The sequence below is a fragment of the Mastomys coucha genome, unplaced genomic scaffold (assembly GCF_008632895.1).
Source record: "Mastomys coucha isolate ucsf_1 unplaced genomic scaffold, UCSF_Mcou_1 pScaffold1, whole genome shotgun sequence".
Classification (NCBI taxonomy): Eukaryota; Metazoa; Chordata; class Mammalia; order Rodentia; family Muridae; genus Mastomys; species Mastomys coucha.
Window position 1 is genome coordinate 61,713,723 of NW_022196891.1, and position 22,980 is coordinate 61,736,702.

Genomic DNA, 22,980 nt, shown 5'->3' on the forward strand with positions numbered 1-22,980 from the left:
TGCTCTTCCAGAGGTCCTGAGTTCAATTCCCAGCAACCACATGATGGCTCACAACCATCTGTAATGGGATCAGATACCCGCTTCTGGTGGGTCTGAAGAGAGCAATGGTATACTCATATACATAAAATAAATAAATCTTAAAAAAGAATGTTTAAAAAAAAAAGACAAATAGGCATCCAATTGGAGTCACTTTGTAATATTTCCCACTCATTATTGAAAAAAATATGAGTATTCTTAAGTTTTTTAAACACCCCTTCCTGTCCTTCTCCAGATCCTGGCACCAGTATTTGTACAATCTGTATCTAACCTAGTTCATGTAATATTCATGTAAATAGCATGCATCAAGTGTGCGCTTTAGAGGTTGAATGTATTCCTTGTCACATAGATTTTATTTACTTAACCAGTGATTCCTATTAAGGTTATATTTAGCTGGGCGGTGGTGGCGCACGCCTTTAATCCCAGCACTTGGGAGGCAGAGGCAGGCGGATTTCTGAGTAGAGGCTGACCTGGTCTACAGAGTGAGTTCCAGGACAGCCAGGGCTACACAGAGAAACCTTGTCTCGGGGGAAAAAAAGAAAAGATTATATTTAACTTTTAGCAACCATGAATGATACTGCTTCAAAAACTGGTATACAAGCAACTCTGACGGTGCCTAAGTTCTCTTGGCTATAACCCTAGAATGATGGGTCAGGCAAGAATGGTTTTGAACTTCCGTGCTCTATTCAGTGAAAGCTGTTTCCCACACCCACTGGTAATCACAGTAGTTCCAGGTCTCTTCAGGCTTGCCTACGGTTGTCATCCTGCTTTTTTGTTCATAGACACTCTATTTGTTAACAGTCATCCTACCTACATGAAAATGGTCAGATGAGTCTGACGAAAATAGTAGGTTTGGACACTGACGCATACTTTGATTTCACCAGATCTGCCTTTTGAAGATTTCTCTGATAGGCACTGTTCCAACTAATTTGTAAAATTTGGTACTTTTTTTTGATGACAGATTTTTGTGAATATTTAAAGGCAAATAAATGAGCATCTTATGGTAGATTATACAATATATTTAATAGTATATGCAAATTGATGGAGTACATTTTTTTTCCCTAGAGATCATTCTTCCATCATTCTATCAGCAAACTAGGTTCACCTGCTGTTCTGAACATGTCAACATGAGTTGGTAATTAGGACTCAGCTTTCTCTGTCAAACTGCAACCGTGCAAAGAACACTCTGCCAAAACCAGGTGGTATGGAACACTCATTGAAGCATTTGTTGTAGCTCTAAAATACCTTTTATTTTCTTAACATGTTTGTTTAGAAAGATCAACCCTTTACCCCAGTGTTTCTGAAGGCCTCTTGTATCCCCACAATGTGACCATAAAGGGACTGCAAATCCCTTTTTCCTGGACCCAGCTACACTAGAAGACTTGCTCTATAAAGGGACGGACTTTGCTGGCCACACACTGACTCTGCTGCTGACCGGTAGAGCAGCCTAGACAGTGGTCAGGGGCAGATATGGCCACATCCCTTTACAACACATGGTTGTAGTTTGCCTGGTTTTGTTTTATGCACCAAAATGAAACCTGTTTACAGTTTATATAAAAATTATAACAGAATGATAACATAGGGCCTAAAAGAAAGTTACACAATCTTTTTTAGATTTTTAGCATAAATACTAAGTACTGGAAAGGATTTTGAACTTTTAAATATATTTATAAAGCTTTACTTTCTTACCCTGAGATATTTGTTAAGAAAAATAATCTGGAATCCAGTACATGAAATAGCTTCATGGGTATGTATTATATAAAGATGAACTGACTTTATTTCTAGCATCTTAATAATCCGGGCTCCCAAATAATGCCTGTGGGGTCCTGAGCACACCTCCAATAGACTACACGCTAAAGAGCAATGAGTTCTCCCTGGCACTGATTGCAGCAATTGAAAGTTATATTTTCATATCTGGTATAGGGATGGAAACGTCCAATATTTTTCTTTGTAGTGAGTAATGTGGTTGGTGAAGGTTCAGAAAAAGGGTTGTCGGGAGAGCTTTCTGTACAGGCGACTGGATCCAAAATCCGCAGAACCTAAGACAAATGAGAGGTCATGTCAGATGTACGCAGCATGCGCTATAAAGGCCTTGGGTTTCACCAGTATATAAGTTCCTATACAGTTTTATAGTTTGATGGAGCTATCATAAAAAATACTATCTGAATGAATTTGAATTTATCCTTTTTTCCAAAATGCTATAAATTCAGCAATGATGCCTAGTTATAACATTATATTTTAGTAATTATAGACAAATATTCTTTTACAAATATCAATACAAGGAAAAAAACCAGAAAAATGAAGCTTTATAAATTCTACTTCATATGATATCAATTTTCAGGGTTAGCTAAAAAGCAGTCCCTGGCTGTCTCCTCCCTTCCATTCCATTGTTTATAAGGAATAGACTCTTTTCTGGAAATGCTCTTTTTATTTATGGTAAAATAAATGGCCCTTCATTTCTATCCTTTTCAATTATAGATAACATTTTATGCTAACAACTATGTTCACAATACTTTGTTCGCTCATTTCTTCCTCTGTCCTGGCCTCTCCTGTCTCCCTCTACTGAGAGGCAGAGCATGGGAGGTGGGAGGCCTAGGGGTTGGAAAACAGTTCAACTATGGACAAGAATAACCTTTGTGGTTCCCGGATTTCATTTTTCATGTTCAAATTCTCAAAGTAATCCTAACATTAGCAGCGTTATGTTTGAAAGGTGGCAGGCACTGCGACTGGTAAGCTACTCCGCCAGAAGCAGCGGGGAAGGGTGGGCTCTGTCTCCCTTTCCTACAGTCTCACTTCTTCAGAGGCGCTCCCAGACTTCCTCCCTGCACTCACTCTCTGCAGCCTGTCCCTGCTAAGTTAACAGCATATCCAAGAAGCCCTAGCTCCTGTTTAACAGGCATCATGTAAGAGCTACTGTACTACTTTAGGACTTCCATTTGCTAACTAAACCTTTAAAATTCAGCATTCAGACCTCTTATTTTTATGGACCTTAGTTAAAAGTTAGATGACAAGCAAAGACAGAAAGAGTAATATTTCTTGTAAATTTTGAGGGGAAAAATGGTTTCCAAATATGGCATTATGCTATGATATGAGGCTTTAAAGTAAAAAATAAAATGCTAAGGGAATTCAGTGGGAGACTGAGATACACCAGAAAGCTTTCTAGATTTTAGCATGAAAATGACAGGGAAGGATTTTAAGCCTTGCGGAGATCCTGCGGCCCAGCATGGAGGATGGCGCTAGGTGGGCATTAAGGCAGACAGAGGAAGAGCAGAGACTAGGTTACTGTACTCATGTCTGAAAGGACAGCTCCTGAGGCATTTAGGCTGGACGGTCATGAAGCATGCAAGGGGAAGAGGCGGTCAGGCTTGTTCCATGAGGGAGTGTGGTGAGCAAGGAAGCAGCAGAAGCAGCAGATCTAGACCAGGCCTGAAGCACACCCAATGTTGCACAATGAAGTAAAGAGCAGGGAAGACAAGGCGGGGGTTAGTCACAGAAACCAAGGCAGACAAGCGGCGATGGAAAGCCAACCGCACTCAAAAACACTGACAGCATCTGAGTACACCATGACATGACTTCCCAACAACGAAATAGCAGGAAAGAACAAACAAGTTTTGAGTAGTTTACTTTTTAGGTACTGATCCTTTTTGTAAGTAGCTGAGCACCTACTATGTACAACATTATACTAACTCATGAGGAAATATAGTAGGACATATTCTCCAGCCTTTAAGTAATTTTAGAGGGAGAATCACACAATAACAATATAATATAAGCGCTAAGAAAGGGACACTTTTTCCTGGGAGACAAGTGTATATAATCCAGGTAGGCAACTAGGTCTCCTTTAAGCTGGCTTGTTCTTGTGCCCACTTTTTCTTCTATGAATTAGGAGTCAAAGTCATATGCTGAACAGGAAGTAGTAATCTAAAAAAGTACCCCAAGAAGAGAAATAGTTAAGCTGACACAAACTTAGGATTTGGGGTAGCTGAGAGGAGGATATGGGGACAGATACTTAGGAATGAAAACTAGCAAAGACAGAGAAAAAGAGAAGCCAGTGAAACAAGCTAATGAGACAGGGGAAAAGATATATAGCCCAAAGGAATTCAACATAATGATGTGACCAATGGGGAAACACACAGAAGTAATCACCATGAACAAAAGCTAAAAAGAGCTTGTGAGCACAGGTTACACAGAGTAATACTTAACATTTTAATAGCACAAGGGTTCTAGTTAATAACACGGTTATGGGAGTTGGGCCCTGAGGTTTCAATGCAGGTAAGCTTGGTATTTGACAGGTCACCTATACAGGCCTGGAATTCAATGAGGACGATAAGTACTTGGTCTATTTGATTCTGTAGTACTCTATCTGTCCCATCTATATATGGGAATTAAATAATCTTAGATCACTTCTGATGTGACCTGCAACTTACTAAGACAAATTTCTACAGAGCACTTTAATAAGAATATGAATAATGGTTCTGCTTGGAGGGTGGCGCAGACATTAGGTGTGGGTAAGAATCTGGTTCATTGGCTGTGATGATTTTGAAAAGCATTCACCTCAGAGAAAGAGTAACTTATAAAGTTCTCTTCTTCAAAATTGATACAATTAGGCCTGGCGGTGGTGGTGCATGCCTTTAATCCCAGCACTTGGGAGGCAGAGGCAGGTGGATTTCTGAGTTTGAGGCCAGCCTGGTCTACAGAGTGAGTTCCAGGACAGCCAGGGCTACTCAGAGAAACCCTGTCAAAAACCAAAAACCAAAACCAAACCAAACCAAACCAAAACAAAAAAACCAAAATTGATACAATAGTAACAAACATCAAGCAAAGCATTCAGTCTTACTCTTTGTTGTTCTCTTATAAGCCACCTCCCAAGTTAATTGCTTATGTTTCTTTTGGCTGTATAAATACTTTTGAAATATGTAAGCTGTTCTGAAAACCATAGTATAGTGTAAAAACATCAAATAAACAATACTACTAATAGCGAGGCTGAGATAGGAGAAGCATGATTTCAAGACTGTTATGTGTTTGTCAGGTACAAACAGCATTGTTTATTGAAACAGTTGGTGAGACTGGGCTTTAATTCCAGCACTTGGGAGGCAGAGACAGGCGGATTTCTGAGTTGGAGGCCAGCCTGGTCTAGAGAATGAGTTCCAGGACAGCCAGGGCTAATGGAGAAACCCTGTCTCGAAAACCAAACCAAACCAAACCAAACCAAGAAACAGTTGGTGAATGACTTCACTGATAGACCATCTTAATACATACATCATTTCGGATATACCATCTTGATACACACACTATTTCTTAAATGAATGTAACCTGTTCTCTGTGGGCTGAGAATGAAGACAATCACTCCAGTCAAATAGCTTTGACCATAGCGGGAAATCTGTATCCAAATACCGTGCCTACAATTCACTCCTTGACACAGCAGAACTGTCAACTCTTAGCTTAGCTAGTAGGTAGGTAAAATCCTTTGGTGATGTGAGGGGCATTGAAGTACAGCCTTATTACAATGAATTCCAATGTCTAAAAATTGTCCTTATTTTGGGCTTGTACCACAGTAAAAGCCAAGATTTTAAACTCTACTAAAAATAAAACAAACAAACAAACAAACAGACTTTATCTATTTATGTTCATTAAAAAAAAACTAGTAGTGATATATTATTTTAAAATATACAGCTAATATGTTTGGAGTTATTTAAAATTTATATTGAGAAAAACATATATTTTCAGTATTGCTACAGACAAGCATCTATAAAAGACTAATTGTTTTATATCAAACAACTTTTATACTACTCATTTTTATTGTTACAATATTTTATAAATTTTAAGGAATGTGACAAAATAAAAAAAGGTATTACAGGTATTGAAGGGTGGGTCTCTGGGAAGAGTTGGGGTACAAAAGGGAAAGAAGAATGTGATGTAATTCTATTTACTTAAAATATGTTTTTAAATGTTAACAAATTCAGATAAACTGAAATTATCTTTACTTATCATAATTCAATAAAACTTAAATCAATTAAAAAAAGAAAATGAATAAAAAGTTATCTGTTACCTAACTTCCTTTAAAACTATTATAGTTTTCTCCTTAGAATGGAATAGTGACATTTGGAAATTTTAGAGTCAAAGGAGAAATTTTCTCTAAGACCATGAGCTTATTAACATGGAAAACAAATTTAAGATCTACATTTCAAAACCTCTAATGCCAAGCATAACACATAGTTTTCAGTAAGGGGTGAATAAAATCTTGCAGCTCATAGAACACATTCCACAGTGCATGAAAGAGAAAAATGTTACCTTTTCAGCCATTTTCTCAGCTGGGGTACTGCAGATTTCTACTGTTGCTGGAATCTTCTTTTGATGGCTAATGCCAACATTCCCCAACAGATGAGCATGGATTGCTTCTGCCAGCCCGTGGTTAGTGAGTGCTAGGTCTGCTGTGCTGAGGGGCTGTGTGCTAGGGGAGTATGTCTGCTCTCTCCCCCACTGTAAGGACACCAAGAGTTCTTCCAAAACTCTGCACAGAACACACATGAGCAATGAAACTGATAAAAAGACAAACTATAAGAACCTGTAAGAGAAAATAAGTGAGCAACATATTTCAGAAGTCATTTAACGTCTTTGCTCAGATTTCAAGATTCTTAAAATTAATTGTTTGTTTTATTTTTAGTAGAGTTTAAAATCTTGGCTTTTACTGTGGTACAAGCCCAAAATAAGGACAATTTTTAGACATTGGAATTCATTGTAATAAGGCTGTACTTATAAATTCTTATTTATTTCAAGATAGGACAGAAGTCACTTGTTAATCTACTCGGCTGTTACCTGAAAACCATGAATCAAGCAGTACAGTTTAGTGTAATCATATTTTGGTATAGAAATTACAGATATTAGTGTATTTCAGAGTTTTAGTATTTGATTAGTAGTTGATATCTGGATGCTAAATCAGTCTCTGATTTCTGTAGTTAACCCTGCTTGGTCATAAGGTATAAATGATTTTCTGTATTGTTGGATTTGATTAATTAGCATTCTATTAAGGATTTTTACAGCTATGTTCCTTAAAGACTGAAAGTTTACAGGCTTTGCTATGTCTCTAGTTTGTTATCATAATGCTTGCCCCCAAAATGATTTGGAAATTGTTCCCTCTCCTCCTGTGCTCTAGAAGAATTTGTGTACAACTGTGTTTCTTTCTTCCTTAGATGTTTATTGGCATTCGGTGAATCCATCAGGGCTAGAATTTCCTTCACATGTTGGTTTTAACTACAGGCTCAATTGCTTTAATGAGTTAGGGCTAGTTAACTTATGTATCTTAGTTTTTAGGATCTATTTTATTTTAAAATTATTTAAGTGGGTGTGGGTGTGTATAAATGAGTGTAGGTGCCCACAGAGACCAGAGGAGGGTATGAGCTCTCCTGGAGCTGAAGTTGCAAGTGGTGATAAGCTGTCTAGCATGGTGGTGAGAACTAACTTCAGATGCTCTGCAAGTGTAGTATGCACTCTTAGCTGCTGAGCCATCTCTCTAGCCCTCCTGTGCCTGTTCTTAAGTAACCATAGGAATGCCTTTACAGAGCTTATCTAAATCATTGACTTGATTGGCAAGAGGTATCAATAACATTCCCTTACTGTCTTTGCTATGTCTACTCAATCTATTGTGTGCATGCCTTCATTCCTAATACTTAAGATGTACCATCTTTCTTTAGTTTACTGGCTAGGCATTTCTTTTTTTTCTTATTTATCTATTCTTCTCTTACATAATACATACCAACCACAGCGTCCTCTCCCTCCTCTCTACACAGTTCCCCCACCACCATCCTCTCCTCCAGATCCACTATCTTCTGTTTTCCTTCAGAAAACACCGGGCCTCCCAGTGGTATCATCAACCAGACACAGTATAATGAGATGCAGGAAGACTAGGCACAAACCCTCATATCAAGGCTGGATGAGGCAACCCAGTAGGAGGAAAAGGGTCCCAAGAGCAGGCACAGGAGTCAGAGACAGCCTCCATTTCCACTGTTAGGAGTCCCACAAAAACACCAAGCTTAACAACCACAGCATGCATGCAGACCCGTGCAGGCTCTGTAACTGTCACGTCATGCTAGACATTTCTTCAGTTTATCTTTTTAAAAAAGTACCATCGAAAAATTGTTTTAGCCATCAATCATCATTAGTATTCGTTCTCAGTTCTGTTTAGTTTGGGTTGAATTTGCTTTTTGTATTTCTTGACATAGTAACTTAAATTACTAATGAGTCTTTTCTCATGTCCCCAAATAAACTTCTATCTCCTTAAAGATATAATCTTATTGCATTGCCAGACTGGCCTGGAACTGAGGTACTTCAGCCCCAGCCTCCCCAGTCCTGAGTTATAGGTGTGCACCATCATGGCCAGCCTCAAACAAGCATTTCCCTGAAGCATTGCCTTAACTGCTTCTAAAACAATTTCCGTACTTTGATATATTATGCTTTATCCTTCTAATTTCCCATATAATTGATTGCTAATTAGCTACATAAAAATATAAAGTTCTTTTAAGAAACATGGCCCATTTGTTTGTTTATTTATTATTATTTTTTAAAATTTCAGCTTGTTAGTACTGGAATGTAAAGATAAACAGACATGTTCTAATATTACAGAAAGACTTTAAAAAGCCCTCCCATGGGAAAAACAGGTGTCGCAGTATGACTAGGAATGACCCTGTAGGCTCATGCGTTTGAATGCTTGGTCCACTATTAGGAGGTGTGGCCTTGGAGGAAGTGTGTCACTGTGGAGGTGGGCTTTGTCTCAGATGCTCAAGTTCTGCCCAGTGTGGCACCCAGTCTCCTGCTGCCTGGAGAACAAGATGTAGCACTCTTAGCTCCTTCTCTGTGTCTGCCCACATTATTGTCATGATTCTTCATGACACTGTAAGCAAGGCTCAGTTCAATGTTTCCTTCATAAGAGCTGCCATGACAGTTCAGACACTTGGCTTCTACCAAAACTACACAAACCACCTTAACTGCTTTTAAATGCAGAAATACCCTCACTTACAGATGTAACAATTCTTTTCCCTATGAGCAACGCAAGATGCAGCATCATCCTTTCTGTTTTTAGGGTGTCTTCCTTTTAGGGCATCTATTTAAAATTAAGACTTACAGTATACAGTAGCCAGCATGTTAAAAAACCTGGCCACACTCACACACTGAAACAAAACCTTTCACAATAGCAAAACCTGCAGGAGACAAGAGAGGAGTTTGGAATGAGAAGAAATGCCTTACTTCTGGGTAGAGATCATTTCCTGACGAAACTGTTCCCGTTCACTCAGGAGATCCTGAATAGCGCTCTGGGCATCTCGGTTCTGACGCTGCAACACTACTCTGAAGTTTGTTAATTCATCTGCCATTACCCTGAAAAAGATTAAAAACACATCTAGTTCTCTCAGGGTAACACAGCACACAGAAGTCAATCTTCTGTTTCTTCGTGATTGTTAGATTCAAAAAAGCTGACAAAGGGATTTAACATACTCTGACTGCTTGGCAAATGTTAAAATGAGAACATTTTAACATGCAGAGCTTATAAAGCAGAGCAGTTGAAATATTTTTAAATGACAGAAAATTACTTAACTTTTTATATAGTGACTTGAATTTACACGAATGTTACTCTGAATGTATCAGTTTACAATTACTAAGTAGACGCTTCTAACTATAAGAAACAGAAAGGGAAAGAAAAATAAATGATTTTTCTCACTACACAACTGTACTTTCCTCTCAGCTAAATACTGAAAAGTTTCTATGAAACAAAGTAGTCTTTTAGATAGTCCTGTTACATAGACAAGTTTCTTATTTTTCCAAAAAATAAATTTAACATATTTCAACATGAATGTGTGAAAAATAAATACATGGAATGTGTATACTAGAAGGAAACATTTATTATAAAATTTTCTACACCCTGCTTTTTGTTTTCTCTAGAAGATAGCTTCTGAGTATCTGCTGAGGAAAACTTTAAGGCATGTGAAAGGCTGAGTGGAGAGAGGATGAAGAGATGAGGAACCAAGGCACACAGCAGAGGTTCCCAGGACCAGCGTGTTCAGAGGCCTGGACTCTACAGCCTTGTGGCTTTTTATATTCGTTAAAGTCTGCCTCATCGGATAGGCCACAAAACGACACAGTTTTCTGCTTATATGTGGGGAGGAGGAGGTTGAAAATCTCTTTACATGGATAAAGAATCTAAAAGAACAGAGCACACTGGGTGGAGAAGACTGCTCTAGGAAGTAGGAATGAGACAGCTCTCTCCAGTCGGAGGAAGAGGGGGAGGAGGAAGGGGAGAGATAGAGGAGGGAGGAGGAGAGGAGGAAAGGGAGAGGGTCTACATGTCTTTTCTGACCACAATATTTCTATATTTAATTTTATATCTGTGTTTTGTTTACTGTAGTAAGAGTGACTTTAGAATAAAGAGGGACCATGTGTCACCTCTCTAGGAGTCTGTGTGGCCCTCCAGAGGGGAAGTGCTACGTATCAAATACGGTATGAAGCACTCTGACAATCTTAAGTCAGAAATTTTCACTATTATTTTGTGTTATGTGTCAAAATGGAGACAGACAGAAAAACAATGGGGAAAGATATATATTTGTAACAGAAGAATACCTGCTTGCAAGGAATTTACTTCTCCAAACATCGCACTGTATTGACATCCGTTCCAGCTGTTCAGAAAGTTGGGCTGTGTTCCGACCTAGTGCTTCGTTTTCTAAGATGAGCTGGTTCTTCTCCCGGGCTAGACGTTCAAAGTGATACTGCGGGTCATCCCCAACAGAAGCCACAAGTAACTTTTTTAACTCCCGATTTATCTAGGATGGAAGAAGACAACCAAGCTTAAGAAATGTCACTGATTTGAATGTAGCTAAATTTATGACAGAGGACCTATTTCTATGCCCTTTGGTTCCTATTCCAATGTGTTAGTTTTCGTCTTATATTTTATTATTATTCCTTAGAAGCCTGTTTGTTTTCTAATGAGAAGACAGATAAGGGGTGGATAGAGATGAGAAAGGGAGGCGGGAAGAACTGGGATGAGTAGAGGAGGGGAAATTGTAATGAAGATATATTATGCAAAACAGAAAGTTATTTTCAATAAAAAGAAATAAATTTAGAAAAGAAAAATACCATAACTAAGACCAAATGAACGGGCAGTTATGTACTTATATCTGGGCAATGTAATTATAGGTGTTACCATTTTTATTGTCTTTCTAAATTTCCTTTTTAATCATTTAAAAATGGTATATGTGTGTGTGTGTCCCTACACATGTGGAGGCCAGAGAAGGACATCAGTGTCCCTGAATCTGACTTACTTCCTTACAGGGTCTGTCACTGAAACCATAGCTAGGCTAGAGGCTAGCAATCACCAGAAATCCTGTCTAGGCCCTGACCCCAACAGCCTACAACTGACATGAAAGGTGTGCCTGGCTATGCCAGGCTTTTTACATGGGTGTTGGGGATTTGAATCCAGGTCACCAAGCTTGACGGTCAGCATTCTTACACACTAAGCCATTTCCCTAGTCTCTTCTTTCTGAATCTTCTAAAATGTTTACAAATAAATATATATTATTTTGTACTTAGAAATTAAGTATATTAAAATATATTAAACTCATGAAAATTTTTGGATAGGAACCACTAATCATTATGTTATACACACAATCTTTTTGCAAAGAGATGTAGTTTTGGGGTTCAAAGATGGCTCAGTGGGTAGAGCTCACCGTGAAGGCCTGACAACCTGCTCTGAGTATAACCTCGAACCCAGGAGGGTTCCAGGAAAGTTCTTGTGACCTCCACACCTGTGAAGCAGAATGCACCACCTCTGTTAGGGAAAGTACGGGGGCTCAGGACCCCAAGACCAAGCTCGCAGCTCAAAGGAGATTTATCTGCCCCACCGACAAGGACAAAGGGCAGCGAATAAGAGACAAGGATAGGAGTCAGAGGATGAAGGAGAAGGGAAAGGGAAGAAGGAAGAGGAAGGAGAGTATTTGTCCTGGAGGGGAACAAAGAAATGTCTCTGGGTAGAGAGGAGACACACATGGCACATAGGAAAATGGTGGTTTATAAAGGTACATGGGCAAACCCTATGTTAGCATGAGGTATTTAATTTTGATTGGGCATATTAATTAGGTAAGCCAAAGGGGGCATTTATAGTTGGATCTTGGTAGTCAGCCTCAGGAGGAGAGCATGGACAAATAAGGGAACAGACTGGTGGCTAGCTTTAGGAATGTAGAGGCAATGCAGAAGGGCAAGGCCTGCCAGAGCCACACCTGCCATGCTCAGGCTGGCAGAGTCCCTTCACCTTCCACATACAGCACACATTAACACCAACACACACTAACAAAACCATGCTAATAATGCAAAGATGTAAAGGTTAAACAGAAATAAAGGAGGGTTAAAGCAATTTTATGAAGCTGCAGAGATTAAAGTAATACAACTGAACACTATAGAGTCTTATTCATTTCTAATAAAGACCCAGTAACTTATTTCATCTCCCACCCCCAAGTATCAGGAATGAATTCTTAAAACAAGGACTGCTAACTTGTCACTGGCAGAGACTGACGTGGTCAGTTTATCAATGCAACCTACTTTTATAACTTGGAGGCAGGCTTGTCTAAAGCTCTTCGCACCTCCACTTCCATCAAGGTCAGAACTCACTGGAGCTATGGGCTGGGCTTACCTCTGTCTGTACTCGGAGCTGATTTGAAAGGCCTTCTTTGTCCTGAAGTAGCCTCCTTTCAGAATTCTTGAGCTTTTCCAAAACCTTCTTTAGCTCTGAGAGTTCCTTCCGCGGGTCTGTGACCACCTCTGCCTGATTGTGAAGTTCTTCTCGGTGAGGTCCTAGGGACTTAACCTTTGTGTTCTTGGTGGGGATGTCGTGAGTGATAGCAGCTTTTGGAACAAATATTCGGACAGCTTCCACTTCCACTGTTCTTTCATTAAGGATCTTCCCCAGCTGAAGAACGCCTGGGCTCTCTGAGGGGCCTTTCTTCCGTGGACTTGGAAGGACATGTTGATTTATGGGTTGGACTCCATGGGTGACTTCAACAGACTTAGGGGGCTCCTCTGTTTCCATTCCATCTCCTGCTCCTCGGATTGGGGTCGAAGTAAGGACGCCTAACAAAGACATTAAACACAGGACAATTTGTCAAAAGAAACGATAAGAACGCCAACAAGACTACTTGTTATGTAGCAGTTTCCTCCCAGACCAAAATACTCCCTCCCACAGGAAGCTCCTTAAGCCAGCAGTAAACAATCAAAACAGCTCCAGGAAGTCCCAGAAACTGACAAGATTCACTAGGCCCCTCCCTCCCTATAGTAAACAGTAAAGCCTACAGTCATTCTCAGGAGCAAAGACCTGAGGAGATCAGACCAGCTGCCTGGAAGAAACATAAGCCAGCCAGGCTGCCTGGAAGAGGCTTATAACAACTCTGGCACCTAGTCAAAACACTGTCCAAAGAAAGATTACTTAGTATCATAAACTATAATTCTGACTTTCTGTTATGATAGTGTTAAAATGATGTCACTGGAATATAAGATATTTTCACTTCATAGACTAAAAATAAAGAAGTGTGTGTGTGTGTGTGTGTGTGTGTGTGTGTGTGTAACTATCTATTTCTGGTATTTAAAAGTATAGAGTTATGTATTAACTATAAGTTAACAAAAATAAAGTCACCCTTAAAATAACTCCATTCCAGCCCACTGAGCTTGGCCAAAAAGAATCTGGTGAGATACTTGGTTATGGTTTAAGTCAAAATGGATTCCTAGGCAAGTCATAACATAGTTGATCTAGAAGTTTAAATAATGCTTTTATAAAGAAAAAAATTAAATAAAGGAACTCCAAATAATAGAAATTTGAGGACAAATCACAAAGTTTGTTGAAAGGCAAAGAAACAATATGTATTTGACAGATATTTCTTTTCAAATAAAACAAAATTCCAGTTAAGACGTTCAAACAACTTTCAATTCCAATTTACTCTTCAGTTTATTTAAACTGTTCTACTCACTAAGAACTCATGGCTATCAGGAACAACTCACCAGCTCTTACTAATGTGTGGGTGAACAGGCTGAGCCAGGGCTTTGCATTTTCTTACCTTTCATAATTCCTTTTTTTCCCTGTGACATACACAGAAACCTTTATTACATATGTACTAGGCAATTCAGGGCACATTCATGAATAATTACTTCCTTTGAGTGAGAAGACAAAAACCTCTGGTGCCAGCTTTGTAATTATGAAGAATGCTGAGCAAAGCAAAGCACCAATCCTTGTTCTCCCTTCCCTGAGGGAGCCACCAGCATCCCTGGATCATGCCTCTCTTTCTACCTGTGAGCAGACACTGATCAGTTAAGACTCATGGAAGGTTTGTGGCTTTCCAACCTGGCTTTCCCTTGGACTGATGAAAGGTGAAGAACCAGCAAGGTCACTAGTCCACTTTCTACACGGGGGCTGGAAACAGCTTTGGTAAAGGGCCCAAGGGGAAAGATTGTAGGCTTTTGGAATGATGAAACTGAAGAAAGTTTCTAAGCACTTACATGAGAAAACAGAACCATTTTGTTTCTTTTAATGGCAAAATTTTTGTTTAGTAAGCAAGTAATAAGAAAAACAGAATCTATTTTAGTCAGGATAACACCTGATTTACATGTACTCAGTCACTGTTTATAATCATCAAACTGACTGCAAACTTTTTCAAGGGGTCGGACGGTCACAATCTACCAATTTTTGTTTTAGATTCTGGAAGGAAAAGGGCATGATTAGAGGCCATCACTGAACAAATAGTTCCCTTACTAATAACAGTGTGACTGCATGAGAAGAAGTACTTTTAAGTCATATGACTGGGCACAGGCAGAACATCAAACTCATGAGCCAAAATAATACTAAGTTCCCATGGCCGGTTGTGGTACAACCATAGCCTTGTAATGGGCTTCACCATCCTTCTATCCCTGGAGAACACTCTAAGTGCTATAGCACTTCAGAATAATCTGATTCTCTTCCACGCTGGACTATTGGAAGAGCCTTTGGTTACAGATACTTTTACCAGCTCATTTTACCAGCTAAGGAAATGTGCATGGCATAGGAGAAAAGTAAATATTTAATTAATGAGTTTATTACTCTATAAACACATACCTAAACTTCACTTAGACTTTCAGTGAAAAAAATTTTAAAACAACCCCGCTTTCTCTTCTACATTAAATCATTAACTCATAGCTCCTTTATACTATAGTCTGACAGACTCTCTGGAACATATACAAAATTAAACAATAAACTGGTAAACTGAGGATGCCGCTTGGTAAATTTTAAGATCCTATTCTTCTGGAGTACATGGGGGTGGGCAGTTGGGATTGAAGCTAGGCCACAGCATGACAAGCATGCAGTCTAGCACAAAGCTTTATCCTAGCCCTCATTTTACAGTTTTATTTTGAGACAGGATCTCCCTAGGTTGCCCATGCTAGTCTTGAACTGACTCTGTAGCCCAAACGGTACGAATTTGTGATCCTCCTGCCTCAGCCTCCCAAGTAGCTAAAATTACAAGCCTGTGCCACAAGACCCAGCTTTAGTGTTCTTTTCAATGTCACAATTATCACCTAGTAAAGTTTAGCTATTACATTAGAAAAACATGCTATGGACACTCACATTAACCTTTATGAAGGTGACCCGCAGAACCTTCCTCTAGTCCAGTGATTCTCAGCCTTCCAAATGCTGAGACCCTTTAACACAGTTCCCCGTGTTGTGACCAACACCACGTTTTGTTGCTACTTCATAAATATAATTTTTCTACTGTTATGTATATATGTAGTGCAAATATCTGATATGTGGGGTTCATGACCAACAAGTTGAGAACCTCTGCTCTATAGGCTCTGGATAAACAGTTGCTTGGTCAAATGTGTATGCACACTTATGCATGATGCATAGCCTCTGGTGTTTCATAGTATGTACTGGTTTTCTAATAGTACTAAGAAATGCTTGTATAGCCAGTTCAACCCAGCACTTCCAAATTCATTTGCTCATAGAATCATTTTCGCCCGATCCTTATTATTTAAATGTCCCAGACCTTACTATCTGTTTGCTAAACTAACTTAGCTGTATTTTTAATGTAGAAGTCTACAACTTTAATTTTTTTAATATTATTTATTTAATGTATATGAGTACACTTTAGCTGTCTTCAGACACACCAGAAGAGAGCATCGGATCCCGTTACAGATGGCTGTAAGCCACCATGTGGTTGCTGGGAACTGAATTCAGGACCTCTGGATGAGCAATCAGTGCTCTTAACCACTAAGCCATCTCTCCAGCCCTGCAACTTTAATTTTTAATTAAACTGTTTATGTTAGGTTTGAGTGAGCCCTAGCCGTAATGGTCCACCTGTTCTATGATGGCAGTGCTATTCACATGCTTGAGAGAAAGCTCTGTTGCTATACTAAAAATCACATTTCTCTCCTGAGGCAGTTGAAGGATAGACAAGTGACAACATCAAATACGGTATTCTCTTTCTTGGTCCATGTAGCACTAACATCTTTTTTCACTAACAATAGTCACATTATAGTGAAAATAAAACAAACAGTTGTATTACCTGCCTTTGTAGATAATCAAGGCGGATCTCTCTGAGTTCAAGGCCAGTGAATTCTAGGGCAGCCAGGGTAACCCAGAGAAATCCTGTCTTGAATCCCATCCTCCCACTCCAAAATAAACCCAAAAAAAAACAAAAATCACCCCTCCCCCCAAAAAAAACAAAAAAAGCAATCACTCAAACAAAAACCAAATCAATTATTATCAAAACAGAAACACTCACCTTTGTTTTCAAAACTTTTAAGGGCAGTCATTTTTTCCATAACTAGTGAAAATGTAATCTAAGACTTCCACCGAAGACCTAGAAATGTATACATATGAAAGAATTAAAGCAATGACAATATATTCAACGAATGCGTCTTACTTTAAAAGTTATGTTTTAATTCTTTCTGCCCTTTAGTACCCACGTTCTTCATTATCTCCTTTTGACAGGCGGTCATGTCTATCTGTTAAAGGTTTAAGTGTTCTCTAGAGGCTAGACTATAGAATAGGGAACCACACGTCCTAAAAAGCTGACTGTTCTCACACTTATACGATTCAGTATACAGCCTAACTTTCTAAACACCACACATCCTTGCTCTAGGGATGCATCCTGTAACTATCCAATAGCTAACAAGAAATTTAAAAGTCAGAAACTTCGCTGGGACCCTGCGATGCAGAATATTGAGCGTCCTTGTCTAAGACTTTAAAAGGAGAGGTGGGGTGGAAGCATTAAGACTGTCAGCCTCATTCCCGAAGCGTATGAGCCCAAGTCTGTCCCTGCCAGAAGCAGCCTCTTCCCAGAACAACCTTTAAATCCCAAACCAATGGCCGCCGAGCTCCAACCCCAGTCCGCCCTCTTCCCACCGCGTCTGGCACCCGGGCCGGCTCCAGGATTTACCTCCGATATCCTTATCTCAGTGCTCACCCCTCAGGCTCTCCACTCGCTCAGCAGCCAGCTAACTTGTAAACTCCCCTGGCAGTCGGAAGCCAGCCCGGCCAAGCCTTCCTGACACCTAAGCTACTCGCTCACGCTAATCACTTCCTATTACTCGGGGTTTCATTTCCGGAAGGCTCTTCCGAAGGACAAGGACCAACCCACACTTCGTACTGTGTGTAAAATGAAGAAGCACAGGGTTTACTCTGTATCGGCTCAGAAAGCGAAAAGTGGGAGAACATCTAATTGTTTTAAAAAGTACCAATATACACAGCAAGCCGCAGGGAGGCTTAGACTTCCGGGTCACTACCCACCCGACGGAAGTGAACACGTTGGAACGCAGAAGGTGGCGTCGCGTTGCCCCGGGCGATGAGGCAATGGGTGGACCTTTGAGCGAGTGGGCGGGGCCTAGTTATTCCCAGCCAATGGAGACGAAGCAGCTTCGAGGCGGAGATTGGGGCAAATGGGGCGGGGGGGGGGGAGGAAGGCGGGGCTTGCGTTGCCAGAGTAACCAGATCATTGGTTGTGTTGTCGTCTTCCTGTGTACAGATGTCTATTTCCTGTGCTGAGACCCACAAACTATGGTGAGTGTTACCGGAGGCCCTAAGAAAGGCTCCGAGACCCTGGTTACTGAACGTCCAAGTCTTTGGGCGATTGGGCACCCCCACCTTTCCTCACCTCCCTGTCTCGCTAGGAGCAGTTCCTTCTGCCTCTGCTTACTCCTTTTCTTGCAGCACCCTAGTTTCCATTTTAGTGCCACTAAGACCTCAAGCTCGAGTAAGGTAACAGAAAGTAAATGGGGATGATTTGGAATCTAAGAAAACCCGATGAGACATTATTTCGAATAAACGAATTATTTCGAATAAGTTTACATTGTTCATCATTTTCATTTTTCTAGCTTGCAGGCCCATATCGACGTGGTGCTGTCTCAACACTAACCTGGATCTGAATCTCTCTGAATGCTGGAGTCTGTTCTCCCAAGCGGTGGAGTTCTGTCTTGCATCTCCTACAGGACCGCTTAGTAATAGGTGTCTGCTGGCTCAGCTTCTAGTTCATTTCATACTTTCCAGATCACTGTGTTTTAGCAGGTATGTCTTTCAGGATTACTTGGAGAGCTTCTAGCATTCACCACCACCACCATAAATTATGACTGAATGGGGCTTGATAGTTTGCATTTTAATAAGCCTTTAGATGATGTTAATGCACCATTGCTCCATAGTGCACAGAGTTCTAGTTAACTCATCTTTAGTCGTCTCAACACTTGTGTGTGGTGGACAGGACTTAGCAAGATGTTGCCTTCAGATGGGTATAGCTGTGACTTAGCAAGAGACATCCCCACATACCAGGCTTTCTCATTGATGTTCAGCAGTCCTTTTTGATATCCAACCTGGTCCTTTTCCCTGTAGAGACCTTTACAAACCTTTACTTCACAAACCCTATCTTTCTTTTTCCTCTTTTCTCTTTTCTAGGCACTTGACAGAATCTAAGAGGCAATGTATTCCGTATTGGATTCCAAATAATGATTTTACCCATTCTGTAGCCTTGTATTTCTATTTTAAAGAAGGAAGTGTGGAAGTGACCGTTCATCTGTTTTGCTCTTGATTTCACTTGCTCCCATCTATCGTAGCTATTTGTGGCATGAACTTAGTTAGCATTTGATCTGGGGTGTGTGTGTGCACGCATGTGCGCACGTGGGCTGATTATTATACAAGTATATTTCTTACTGTGACTCATGATTCATCAGAATCAAAACTTTGTCTCAGGGCATGAAGAGTGGAATTCTCCGAGCATGCACATTTACCATAGAGATAGTGCTCTTACTATTTGGCAACAAACCTGAATTTTTTTTTAAAAAAAAAGGCCTAAAAACAGTTAAGTAAAAATCTCAGGTTTTTTCCCCTACATCTAGATCTTTCTCATTTCAAGTCAATCCTTTCTAGGAAGCAGTGACATGCTTTGGAAGGAGGGGAAGCTAGATGTCTTTCCCTCTGTGTGTGCAGTCTAGGCACAGGCAGGTAGATGGATGTGGCAAAGGCCGATGGTATCTGTGAAGGATGGAGGTTTTCACTCTCCTGGGATAGCTTTCTCATCACTGATTTACGTATGTAGCCAGCATTGCCTGCCTCTGCCTCCCAAGTGCTGGGATTAAAGGCTTGTGCCACCTCTGCCTGGCTTTATCTATTTCATCATTCAAATTGTTTTCCCTTGATTCTACCTTGAAACTTCAGCCATATTAATTTGATCTAGCAGTACCATTTTTTTTTCTGATCTGTAACCCTTACTATTGAAATTCTCTCTTCGTAATTGCTGTTTTGTAATTCGGTTGTTCCTTTCTGATAGTTTTTAGTTTCCAGAGTAACTTCCATAAGGTGTGGTGAGCGTGTGGGTGCTGCTGAGGTCTGATTTTCTCAGAGGCTCTTAAACTGCCTTTCCTGATGTAGCAGCAGCAAATTATTTGAAGCATCATATTCTCTAGAATTATTCTTTTCTTCCAATGAGGACAACCTCCATTGCTTTTTGCAAACATAGCCTAGATGACTTCACTTAAAAACTATGGCTATTTAGCCGGGCAGTGATGGCGCATGCCTTTAATCCCAGCGCTCGGGAGGCAGAGGCAGGCGGATTTCTTGAGTTTGAGGCCAGCCTGGTCTACAGAGTGAGTTCCAGGACAGCCAGAGCTATACAGAGAAACCCTGTCTCGAACTCCCTCCCCCTCCCCCCCCCCCAAAACTTATGGCTATTTAAAGATGCTCTGATAGTCAGATGTGGGACACTACAGCTGTCGCAGTGTCCCCTTCACCTCACGTCTGTTTCCTGTATTGACACTGGCCTGCTGCCGCTGCTGTCATCTTACTGACTCACCTCACAGTCTCTCTATTCTTTACATGTGCTTATGTACACATGCGTATACATGTACACATTCGTAAAGACTGTAGGCCTCTTGGATGAATTTAAACTTAATTTAATCCTTGTCCCTAGATCTAATGAATCACATTAAATGTGTGTGAGCATGTGTGTAAGTTATGTATAAAACAGCTTCTTCTGTTGTAGAAATATAGAAAACTACTTTGTCACTTTTGTAGATTTTAGCATATAGTAGTGAAAAAATATAAATACATCTAAACCCCACTACCTGTTTAAAATCATTATTATTATTTTAGAGAAATATACTAGGCACATATTTGTGTGTAATACACACACATACACACGTACATACACGTATACACATGTACACACACATACACACATATACACATATACACATATACACACACATGTGTATATCATGTAAATGTGATCCTACTTTATATATTTTTTTAAATTTATGTTTTGGGGGCTGGTGAGATGGCCCAGACATTAAGAGCACCGACTGCATTTCCAAGGGTCCTGAGTTCAATTCCCAGCAACCACATGGTGGCTCACAACCATCTGTGATGGGATCCGATGTCCTCTTCTGGTCTGTCTGAAGACAGCTGCAGTGTACTCATGTACATAAAATAAATAAATAATTCTTTAAAAAAAATTATGCTTTTCCTCACTTAGCAGAGACCTTGTATGTTTTTTTTCTGGCTGAGTTTTAAGAATTACAGTTTACTTTTTTATTTTCTCTGATTGAGTTAATCTGTGTTTTAATCTGTTCTGTTATCGCTCTATATAATAAATACATCTCACACATATCCATTGTTTCTTTAGAATAAATTAGAACGGTAATAACTAAGAGTAGGGTCAAGTGCAGTTTTGAGATTTTGGTATGCTGCCAAGTTAGCCCCAGAAAAGTTTTAGCAGTGCATACTCTTCCAGCAGAATGCCAGGGTTGCTGCTTTTCTAATCTCAGAACTGCCGCATCTGTGCATACACACACACACACACACACACACACACACACACACACACACATGTCTAACAGTAGATTTGATCTTTTCCTAAGATGGCCTCTTGCTTTTCTTAGGATATTGAGAAAGATCACAGATTCTTGCATGTTGCATAAACAAAAGTAATATTTACCAGTAATACTTACCTGTAACTGTTTTATATCTCTCATGAAGTGTTGGGATTTGAAGTGTACGGTCTGTAGAAGGTGAGGACACCAAAAGCTGGCTTCAGACCTCCTGACTCGTGCAGATGACTGGCCCCCTCTTTTCTAGCAGTCTGGAAGAGGCTGCTTGTTGCCGCTGCTTGTTGTCGCTGCTTGTTGTTGCTTGTGGCAGGCTCTCCTGCGGAGCCAGCGCCAGCGTTTCCCAGTCTCTCCTGCAGCCTGGCCCCAGCGCTGACCAATGAGACAGGCACTGGGAGATCTTTGGGGCCCTCGTCTCCTCATCCACGAAATCAGAAAGCTGCTTTTTATTCTGCTTACTTTAGGGTATTTTATGAGGATCGAATAGTGACTGCCTATAAAAGTAACTCATACACTGTAATATACTGTCCATATGGGATATATTGTTTTCGTCTTAACTAGATTACTTCCTAATGAGAAGGGGAAATAGTTGGGGTAAATGGAAAGGGATTAAAATCTAAAATACGCTCCAGAAGTAGCTATTTGAAGTTACCAGGATTCTTGACTACTTTTACTATTGAGAAATTTATTTTTGTATATTAAATTAATTTTGCTTCAAGTTCTCTCATTTTCCCAGTGGAAGCAGAGCCCAGAGAAAAGAGAGGAGAGGATTAGAACTAGGAGGACTCGGTCTTGAGTTCAGTTTTAAGAACCCAAAGGATGGCCGCATACCCACTGGTAAATGTCCCACAAATTGGACTTGGCGTGCTACTAAAAGAGAAGGGACCTGAGTTTGAGAGGGACTGGGGGCTGGGGGTTGACCTGCGAGGAATTAGAAGGGGAATGGAGAATGAATATGATCAATATACGTTGTATGAAGTTGTCGTAGAACTAATTGAAATATATTTTAAAAGAACACATTTGGTTTGGGGGGATAGGGCAGCTAAACATGCCTGACTTCATCAGGCCTTACATCTGCTATCTGTGGATTTCTACTCAGTTTAAATGGATTAATTATCAATATTGGCTTCTGTGGCTTGTAGTTCTTGGTTTTAATTTTCAGTGACATTTGAACATGAGTATACATCCAGAGTGTTCAGACCTCATCCATTCCTTGCTACTTGGATTCAGAAATATGGCTTTGAAAAAAATTACAATCCCTCCGTCTAGTGGCGCGCTCACCTCTGTTGTTTACAATCCCTCTGTCTAGTGGCACACTCACCTCTGTTGTTTACAATTCCTCCGTCTAGTGGCACACTCACCTCTGTGGTTTACAATCCCTCCGTCTAGTGGCGCGCTCACCTCTGTTGTTTACAATTCCTCCGTCTAGTGGCACGCTCACCTCTGTGGTTTACAATCCCTCTGTCTAGTGGCACACTCACCTCTGTTGTTTACAATCCCTCCGTCTAGTGGCACACTCACCTCTGTTGTTTACAATCCCTCCGTCTAGTGGCACACTCACCTCTGTGGTTTACAATACCTCTG

General features: G+C 40.2%; 2 protein-coding genes across 7 annotated transcripts in view; one reads left to right on the forward strand and one right to left on the reverse strand.

The window, feature by feature from the left end:
* Nucleotides 1-1,037: 1,037 nt before the first annotated feature.
* Blzf1 (basic leucine zipper nuclear factor 1) lies at nt 1,038-17,834 on the reverse strand. 4 transcript variants are annotated; one of them, XM_031387715.1, is made up of 7 exons: nt 17,816-17,834; nt 16,809-16,886; nt 12,701-13,137; nt 10,639-10,838; nt 9,274-9,402; nt 6,325-6,544; nt 1,038-2,075 (listed from the first exon to the last, which is right to left on the reverse strand). In XM_031387715.1, exons 2-7 carry the CDS (start codon nt 16,846-16,848, stop codon nt 1,890-1,892), a joined length of 1,212 nt encoding a protein of 403 aa, XP_031243575.1. In that variant the 5' UTR covers nt 16,849-16,886; nt 17,816-17,834; the 3' UTR covers nt 1,038-1,889. The 4 variants fall into 4 exon arrangements, with proteins under 4 accessions (XP_031243575.1, XP_031243566.1, XP_031243561.1 ...); XM_031387706.1 differs by having other exon boundaries at nt 17,764-17,831; XM_031387701.1 differs by lacking the exon at nt 17,816-17,834 and adding an exon at nt 17,466-17,811.
* Nucleotides 17,835-17,983: 149 nt separating this feature from the next.
* Nme7 (NME/NM23 family member 7) overlaps nt 17,984-22,980 on the forward strand; it is a 155,899-nt gene continuing 150,902 nt past the window's right edge. For all 3 annotated transcript variants that reach the window (XM_031387737.1, XM_031387748.1, XM_031387764.1), the window contains exons 1-2: nt 17,984-18,085; nt 18,400-18,589. The gene's annotated coding sequence lies outside the window, so the exon portion shown is untranslated. The remainder of the gene's footprint in view (nt 18,086-18,399; nt 18,590-22,980) is intronic.

What these genes read in the sequence shown, in the direction of transcription:
- Blzf1 (XM_031387715.1), bottom strand. Translation starts at nt 16,848, where the DNA reads ATGGAAAAAATGACTGCCCTTAAAAGTTTTGAAAACAAAG. An exon ending in TAAAAGTTTTGAAAACAAAG is followed by an intron (nt 13,138 to 16,808) that starts GTGAGTGTTTCT and finishes TGTCTTTGTTAG; the next exon opens with GCGTCCTTACTTCGACCCCA. An exon ending in AGTAAATTCCTTGCAAGCAG is followed by an intron (nt 9,403 to 10,638) that starts GTATTCTTCTGT and finishes AATCTTTTTCAG; the next exon opens with GGTAATGGCAGATGAATTAA.